This window comes from Rattus norvegicus, chromosome 3, assembly GCF_036323735.1.
Source record: "Rattus norvegicus strain BN/NHsdMcwi chromosome 3, GRCr8, whole genome shotgun sequence".
Classification (NCBI taxonomy): Eukaryota; Metazoa; Chordata; class Mammalia; order Rodentia; family Muridae; genus Rattus; species Rattus norvegicus.
Genome location: NC_086021.1, coordinates 118,882,194 through 118,892,009, shown reverse-complemented (window position 1 = coordinate 118,892,009; position 9,816 = coordinate 118,882,194). Strand labels below are relative to the sequence as shown.

The 9,816-nt window shown below is 35.7% G+C and overlaps 1 protein-coding gene and 1 pseudogene across 1 annotated transcript; one reads left to right on the top strand and one right to left on the bottom strand.

Moving 5' to 3' along the window:
• The first annotated feature begins 314 nt into the window (after window positions 1–314).
• Window positions 315–1,253, top strand: Or4k48b (olfactory receptor family 4 subfamily K member 48B). The gene has a single exon (NM_001000374.1). It carries the CDS (start codon window positions 315–317, stop codon window positions 1,251–1,253), a length of 939 nt encoding a protein of 312 aa, NP_001000374.1.
• Window positions 1,254–6,778: 5,525 nt separating this feature from the next.
• LOC108350606 (40S ribosomal protein S28 pseudogene) lies at window positions 6,779–6,988 on the bottom strand (annotated as a pseudogene).
• Between the last annotated feature and the right edge of the window lie 2,828 nt (window positions 6,989–9,816).

Sequence of the window (9,816 nt, the reverse complement as noted above, 5' to 3'; positions counted from 1 at the left end):
AAACACACATTTTTACTGTTTCATACTATTTTCTTTCTCTTCTTATTGCTTTACTGTGAAATGAATTTCCTGAGAGAGGATGTATATAACAGTCACACCAGATGCTTCTTTTCTTGCAAAGTTGCTCTGGACTCATGATTTACATTGAGCTACAAAGTCATACATAAATTAGATTTCCCTTTACATTTATGTATTTTTATTCAGGCAAGTTTCTATGTGGGTGTCTAATTTTGCAAATGAAGTAACCTACCTCCTAACTTCCAGTTGATAATCTTTCTTTCATTGTAGGTTATATAAGGACACACTGAAAAAAAATGCATGGAGAAAATCAGACTGTGGTTTCAGAATTTATATTCTGGGGACTTGCCAACTCAAAGAATCTTCAGATCTTACTCTTTTTGATATTCTTAATGCTTTATCTGCTCATCGTGTCTGGAAATATTGTCATCCTGATATTAATAACCACTGACCCCTATCTGCATTCTCCCATGTACTTTTTGTTGGCGAACCTGTCTTTTATTGATATGTGGCTCTCCTCAAACACCACTCCTAAGATGATCACAGACATTCTTCGGGAAAACAAGACTATTTCTTTTGCAGGATGTATGTCCCAGGTCTTTTTTTCCCATTGCATTGTTGGAGCAGAGATGGTATTGTTGGTGGTAATGGCTTATGATCGCTATGTGGCCATCTGCAAACCACTCCACTATTTCACCACCATGAACCTGAAGCGATGCACTGGGTTGGTGTTGGTTTCCTGGACAGTTGGCTTTATTCATGGTATAAGCTATGTGTTAGTGGTTATGCAGCTACCTTTCTGTGGTCCAAACAAAATAGACAGCTTCTTCTCTGACATGCCACTGGTAATCAAGCTAGCCTGCATGGATTCACATGATTTAAATACTTTAATGAATGTTGAATGTGGTGTTCTGGCTGTAACGTTCTTTGTAGTGTTGCTTATTTCCTACACTTACATCCTTATCCTTGTTCACCAGAGTTCGAATGTTGGAGCTTTGAAGGCTTTGTCCACATGCAGTGCACATATCACAGTGGTGATGGTCTTTTTTGTGCCCTGCTTCTTTATCTATGTGTGGCCCATCAGTATCACCTGGTTGGACAAATTTTTTGCTGTGTTTTATTCTGTTTTTACACCTCTCCTAAACCCAGCTATTTATACACTGAGAAATAAAGAGATGAAAAATGCTATGAAAAGATTCATTGGCAAATTTCTGGGTGTCATGGGAAATTCCTAATAGCTAAATGTCAACTTATTTCTTCACACAATAAGACTGGCTACATTAAAAAGCTTTAAAACCTGAAAATATTTTCATTTAAAATTTTACCAACTTTACATAGGGACATAAATTCATGTCTTAAAAAGAATATGACATTTACTGATCAACTATTAGGTAATTGGGAATCCTTCCCTTTAAAATATAAATATGCATGCTTTTTCCACAAAAATGTATTCAAACTATTCTTCCATGTTTTTAATAGAGTCATACCTAACATTTTTGACCAAACTCACATGTTTAAAATTATGAAAAAATATTAGTAATTTTTAGATGAGTATTATTCTGCACATACCATATATTCCCCAAACGCTTAACTTCCATTGCCAAATGACTAACATCATCACTCTTGTCTTTTCTCAGCTATCTACCAAATTACAAATGGTGTGTGCAGAAAAAGTTTTAAAAAGATGAATCAAAGAGATAAACTTCATAATGAACAAAGACTAGCAGTGAACTTTACTTTTTTGTTTTTTCAGAGGCAGATGAATAAAATATAATAAAACATGAATAAATATTGGTTAGGTTTCAAAGTTATCTCCATTTACTATTAAAACATATTCCTTAAATTATTACTTAACATTGTATGGTTTCCTGACATTTAATCTACATGGCTACAGTATCCATTACTTGACTAATTATTAAAACTATTGTATTTAATTCAGTGGTTAACCACATTAGACATTTAACAAACATATTTATAAGTATGCATATGTTGCTGTTGGTCAGTGATGGTGCAGATGTGTTTAAAACAAACCATATTTTTGCTGTTCCCCTGGTTTGACCACCACATCTATGTGGAAAGTCTCTATTAATGAATAAACAGCATACTTTGTTGTCAGGCCACAGAAAAACCAATGTCAAATTGACTAAGGTTCTCCCTTTGATTTGATACCATTCATTGTACTACGAGTTACTCAGAACACTAGGAATGAAAAGAATTCAATGGCCTTACCCAACACTAGAACTTGCATGCAAAAACACAAAACTATGTAGCAAGATATGTCCAGTACTATACACGTACTTGGCTGTAGTCTAAGGGGAACCAACAAGTTTTTTATGCCTCTTCCACAGGAGATAATTTGTGCTTTGTGCTGTAAGGTTGGTTAAACTCAAAAGCCATTCAAGCAGTTTAGTAGTTTCAGATTTTGTAATTAGTTTATTTAATTCATTTGGAGTTTTTAAAGGATGAGAGGTAAGGGTCTAATTTCATTCTTCATGTGGGCATCCAGATTTATCAACATTTGTTAAACCTCTTGATTGTTAAACCAACATTTGACTAAACCTCTCACCTGACCTAGCACATAACCCAGTTTCTATTCTAAGGTTAATTCATCTTTAAAATACACAGGCTGATATAATGCACCAATTTTTAACTATTCTCTGTATTTCTATAGTTGTAGAATTTGTTTTTAAAAAATTTAAAGTTAATAAACCACTATGCAATGTATCTTTCAAGGTATTTTTACCTCTTTCTATCTATGAAGTATGTCTTTTAAGTACCATTAGATCTTTCTCTAACTTCTTGTTCTGTATGATTGTATAGTACACCTGTAATGTCCTTTATGTTGTAATATGCAAAAACCTTTGATTTTACTAGAGACATATGCAGGAGCATTGTCAGTTTTAATTTGTATAGGTATCCCTATAATAGTCATAGCTTCTAATAGTTATATAATTACAGAACCAGCCTTTTCAGAAGTTAAAGCAGTTGCCCATTGAAATCCTGAATATGTTTCTATGGCATGGTTCACATACTTCAATTGTCCAAACTATGCAAATGAGATATATCTATTTGCCAAATTTCATTTCTTTGGATCCTTTTTGCATACTTTCTGCAGGTAATGGGGTTTGGTTGTACAAAGAGCAAGTAGGACATTTTCTTATAATATTCTTGGCTTGTTGCCAAGTGATAGAAAAAATCTTTCTTCAATCCTTTGCTGTTAATATGTTGTTTCTTATGAAATTCTGAGGCTTATAGCACATTTCCTGTCAATAGCTGATCAGTTTCATCATTAATTTATGATAGAGGACCTGGTAGCCCTGTATGGGATGTGACATGTGATATACACAAAGAATGATTTATATTTCTGGTTACTTGTAGTTGTACAAATAAAGATGTTAATTCTGAATCATCCTGAATAAGTTTAGTTGTTTCTAAATGTAAAAAAAGTGTTTTCTTCTTATTAAGAGTCAGTAACTATATAAAGAGATTGAGAAACATCAATAATATAAGAATAGCATACAGCTCTGTTTTTTTGAACTGAATCATAAGGGCTGTGAGCCACTTTACTTATCTTCCCTGATTTATAACCTGCCTTTCCTGATATGCAATAGTGTAGAATTTAGGGGCTCCAGAAATTAGTGTCCCTTTACTATATGAAGGAGAACCCAATTGAATCTTTTTAAAAACTTATGTCTCTTACTTTTCGGATATTTGTTTTAATCTTTCTCAAAAATTATTGCAAGCTCTTTGCCAATATTCATTTTCAGCCCTCAATGAGGTAATTCCAGCATTAATAAAATGGTACCACAATTTCTGCTGGTTCTATTCCTGCTAACTGACAAATTCTCGCTTTTCTTTTTAGAAACAATTCAGAAATCTTTTTTACATAGGTCTTTAATTTTTTTCTGTTTCTCTGCTAAAATATATATTCTAAAATGTCTATTTTCTGAATAAAAATTTCTATAGGAGAATTGTAGAGGACAAAACAAAAACAAAACCAAAACCAAAAACAAAATACAATCCTGCTTTGGATCCAAACGATTCACATATGCATCCTGTAATTCCTTTTCTTTGACAGCCGCTACCTTTTCAGCTTTATCTGACAATTTTCTAGAACTATTTAAGTACTTATGTAATATTTGAAACTAATTACTTAATTCTTGAGTAGCTAATTCGATTATGGGTTATAGCCAATTAATATCTCTTAGAAATTTTTGAAAATAATTAACAGTTTGTCACTAATCTCTGATGATTTTTACTTTTAGTGGTGTAGTTTTCTATAGACCTATCATATATCCAAGATAATGAGCAGAAACTTCTTTCGGTAATTTTTTAGGAGCAATTTGTAATATCCTAGCAAGGTGAACTTTGCTTTAATTCATAAAACACTTTTTTCCTAAAGTATTTGCATCTAAATCAGACAATAATATCATTCACATAATGATACATTTTATATTAAGCAAACTTTGCAAATTATTTCTGATGGCCGTGCTACAAAATGGATATACAAGGTAGGACTGCTTAACATTCTTTGTGGTAATACTTCTATGATATCTCTTTATTTGATAACTATTATTGTAAATAGGTATTGAGAAAGCAAACCTTTCCCTGTTATGCATATGCAAAGGGATTATGAAAAAGCAATCTTTTAAATCAATTACTATTAGAGGCTATGACTTAGGTATTAGAGAAGGCAATGGGATTCCTGACTGTTAAAAGAAAATTGCATGGATCATCTTATTTATGGCTTTTCAATTTGTTAAAAGCATCCTCTATTTTCCAGATTTTTTATAAGCAATTCCATGGGTTGGTAGATTCTTCAATGTGTTGAATATTTAGTTGTTCAATTCAGAGTAGAGATTGGGATATGTCAGCCATGCCCTGTAACAGGTAGGAACTGAGGGATGCTTCAAAAAATTTGAGTCCAGGTCTACTTTGTTATATTAAATATGGACCTTAGCACCTCATCCTGGGTCTAAAACCCAACATTAACATCAACATGTCTGTTTTTATGGCAATAAAATGCTTTTTAAAAAATCACTACTCAGTATAATAACTTGATCTTGGGAATGGTGATATTTTCTTGTTATTTTATTAGTTATTTTTATTGTTCAATTTATTTTTAGCTATTCTGTGTTTTTGTTTTTCCTATATGAGGTTGAGAATTGTCCTTTCAAGATTTGCGAAGCATTGTTTTAGACTTTTGAAAGGGATTGTACTAAATATGTGGATTGCTTTTGGTAGGATTGCCTTTACAATCCATGAGCATGGAAGATCATTCCATCTTCTGATACCTTTTTCAACTTCTTTCTTCAAAGATTTGAAGCTATCAACACACAAGTCTTTAACTTGATTTACTTCTGTTACCACAGAATAGTTTATACTATTTAAGACTATTGTGTAAGGTGATATTTTTATGATTTATTTACACCTCTGTTGTCATCACTGTATCAGAGGGCTACTGATTTTTTTTTTTGTATTTTTATCATTTTTCTGTTTAATGATTTTTTTTTAGTTTTTTTTTTATTAACTTGAGTATTTCTTATATACATTTCAAGTGTTATTCCCTTTCCCGGTTTCCGGGCTACTGATTTTTGAGTTACTTTTGTATCCACATTCTTTGCTGAATGTGTTTGTTAATTGTATTAGTTCTCTGGTTGCACTGTTATTGTCACTTATGTATACTTACACAATCTTTAAAAAAAGATAATTTGGCCACTGTCTTTCCTATTTGTATCCAAATAAATGTAGATAAAACAATTCCTTATTTTTCTATACTCCCAGTTACTAGCCCAATCATCATCAAAATGACTTCCTTCAGCAACTGATTAGAATAGATATAGACACTCAGAGTCAAACATCAGTCAATTACTTTTTAATTCAGCCTTGCACTCAGTACACAGGCAAAATAACATATGCTTTGTCAGAATTAAAAAGAATGGTTTATATGCCAGGGAGATGAGTCCCTTGTAATCCTTTAAAACCACATGAACCATTTGCTTCCCTCTTCATATTATTGCTGGTGTTCTGGTTTGTGAACTCCCACTAGAATAGTCTGGTCTGACGTCTATAACATTCTAGGGAGTTTGTATCCAAAGTTCTAAATTCTGCAGTTCAGTTTCTAAAGAATAACTACAGTTGATGGTGACCGGTGATGGCCTTACCTCTCAGTTCCAATTTTTCTATAATAAGCAATTTCTCAGTGCTTATATAATGTATATTAAATATATGTATAATATCTCAGTATTATTATAATACATGTTATAAAATATATAACAAAAGGAAATTAAAATTGAAGGATTTGAGTCATGTATTGATAAAATACTCCATCATGGAAAAAAGGCCGTGATGGAACAAGCATGGCATCTACAGTCAGGAAGTATCGCAGAATGATTTTATTTTGTGGCTTGCATTTTCATCTTTCTTGTATATTTGTTTGTTCTTTCTGGTTTTGTGTTGTTTTTCAGTTTGTGTAACTTACTAAAGATGGTTTCATTGATACTAAGGGTGGGAATTCTACGCTCAAATAAATGTTTCTAAAATACCCCCAAAGATATAGTCAAATATGTGTTTCCATAATGATTCTAAATTTCATTATTTTGATGACAAAGATTAACAATCATATTTTGCCTATCATGAAATTATAGGTTTCTTACCTAACTTTCATGGTATCATTATTTTTTGAATACAAATGATTTATTTAGCATTTGTAGGTCAATCCATGGGCTAAGGAGTGGATATCCAGAACCCAGCAGTAAGGTCAGCGCAACCTCCGAGCTTCTCTTTCTGGCTCCAACAGGGTGACCACATCACCCTCTCAAACAGGGTTTTTGACATTTTGGATGATAGAGCGGGTGGTGTCATCCATAAATTCCACTTGCACCTGTGTGCGCTGTCCCTGCGAACCGGTCCTGCCCAGCACTTTAGTTACCCTAGCCAGTTTGATGGGCTGCACGCGATTCGTGTCCATGATGGCCACGATCTGGCGGAGAGTCATGGTATCATTATTAATGAACTAATTGATTAATATTATGTAAATCCTAATCACTGCTGCCCCTTACTAGTCTTCCTCTCATTGAGTCCCTCCCAGAATTCCCCTTCCCAGGATTAGGCATATCCTCTCTCACTGGGGACAGAGAAGGCAACCCTGTTTCAAAATGGGTTCCACAAATAGGCAACAGATTTAAGGACAGGCTCTGCTTCAGTTGTTGGAGGACCCTCTTGAAGGCCAAGCTGCACTTCTGCTACATATGTGTTAGGAACCTTGATTCAATCCATGTATGCTCTTTGATTGGTAGTTCACTCTCTGAGAGCTCCCATGATTCTCTTGGTCTTCCTGTGGAGTTCCTAACCCCTCCTAACCCTTTCAGGTCCTTCAATCATTCTTGTAACTCTTATATAAGACTCCATGACCTCTATTCAATGTTAGATTGTTGGTCTTCTGCATCTGTTTTGGACAGATGCTAAGGAGAACCTCTCAGAGGACAGTTATACAAGGCTCTTATCTGCAAGCATAACAGAGTATCATTAATAATGTCAGAGATTGTTGCTTTCTCATAGGATGGGACTCAAATTGGGCCAGTCTTTCTCAGCCAATCAGATAATTAAGGGAAATTCCTTACCCTGTAAGGCCATGATTTTGGAGAGATAATGGTGGCATGTTGCAGTCAAAAATAAAATGGGCGAGTGCTCTACATGACTGGTTCCTGAGAGCACCTCTCTGCATCTTTTTTCCTAGGCTCCCTCTGACCCAGGTGGTCCACCAGTGGGCACCATGGCCTTACTCACAGCTCCATCCCATCTTGCATTCTGATGGCCATTCTCTGAGCCCTGTAGCAATCTACCCATCTAGTTCCCAGGGCATACCACACCAGGCATACAAATCCTAATTCCATGGTGGGCCAGGTGCATTCTGCAACCATACACTCTCTTGAACTCAATTAAGTCACCACATGAAAGAACACACCATGCAATATCTTCTGATCCATTTGATAAGATATAATTTGCCCATGGAGACAACATAAAATCCGGTACACACCCATCCCTTAAAAATAGTCATTACAACCTGTAACTACCTGTAAGAATGTTTTGTTTGTTTGTTTATTGGATTTTTTTATGTACATTTCAAATGTTATTTCCTTCCCCAGTTTCCAGGCCATAACACCCCTATCCCCTCCTCCTCCCCTTCTCTATGATGGTGTTCCCCCTCCATAATCTCACCTCCTTCCAACCCCCTTACATTCTCCAGCCCTGGGGGATTCCAACCTTGGCAGGACCAAGATGGTCTCAAATTGGTACCCAACAAGGCCATCCACTGCTACATATGCAGCTGAAGATATGGGTCTATCCATGTGTAATCTTTGGGTAGTGGTTTAGTCCCTGGGAGCTCTGCTTGGTTGGTATTGTTGTCCTTATGAGGTTGCAAGCCCCTTGAACTGCTTCAATCCTTTCTCTAATTCCTCCAAAGGGAACCCTATTCTCAGTTCAGTGGTTTGCTGCTATCGTTTGCCTCTGTATTTGACATGCTCTCACTGGGACTTTCAGGAGACAACTAAATAAGGCTCCTGCCAGTGTGCATTTCTTGGCTTTATCAATATTATCTAGTTTTGGTGACTGTTTGTAAATGGGCAGTGTACCCTGGTGGGGAAGGCTCTGCATGGCCATCGCTTTAGTCTCTGCTCCAAACTTTGTCTCCATATCCCCTCCTATGAATATTTTTGTGCCCCTGAAGCATCCACACTTTGGTCATCCTTCTTAAGCTTCATGTGGTCTGTGGATTGAGTAATCTGAGATTTTGGACTAATACCCACTTATCAGTGAGTGCATACCGTGTGTGTGTGTGTGTGTGTGTGTGTGTGTGTGTTTATGTGTTTGTGTGTGTGTTTATGTATTTGTGTATGTGTGTACGTGTGTGTGTGTGTGTGTGTGTGTGTGTGTTTATGTTTGTGATTGGGTTACCTCACTCAGGATTATATTTTCTAGTTCTACCCATTTGCCTATGAATTCATGAAGTCATTGTTTTTGATAGCTGAATAGTACTCCATTGTGTAGATGTACCACATTTTCTGTTCCCATTCCTCAGTTGAAGGGCACCTGGGTTCGTACCAACTTCTGGCTATTATAAATAAGGCTGACATGAACATAGTGGAGCATGTGTCTTTGTTTCATGTTAGAGTATCTTTGAGTATATGCTCAGGAGAGGTATAGCTGAGTCCTCAGATAGTGCCATGTCCAATTTTCTGAGGAACCTACAGACTGATTTCCAGAGTAGTTGTACCAGTTTGCAATCCCACCAACAATGGAGGAGTTTTCCTCTTTCTCCGCATACTCATCAGCTTCTGTTGTCACCTGAGTTTTTGATCTTAGCCATTCTGACTGGTGTGAGGTGGAATCTCAGGGTTGTTTTGATTTGCATTTCCCTGATGACTAAGGATGTTGAGCACTTCCTTAGGTATTTCTCAGGCATTTGATATTTCTCAACAGAGAATTCTTTGTTTAGCTATGTACCCCAGGTATTAATAGGGTTATTTGGCTCTCTAGAGTCTAACTTCTTGAGTTCTTTTAATACTTTAGATATTAGCTCTCTATCAGATGTAGGGTTAGTAAAGATTTTTTTCCCCAATCTGTTGGTTGCCATTTTGTCCTAATAACTGTGTCCTTTACCTTAAAGAAGCTTTGCAGTTTTGTGATTTCCCATTTGTCGATTCTTGATCTTGGAGTATAAGCCATTGATGTTATGGTCAGGAAATTATCCCCTTTGCCCACCTGTTAAAGGCTCTTCCCACTTTTTCTTCTATT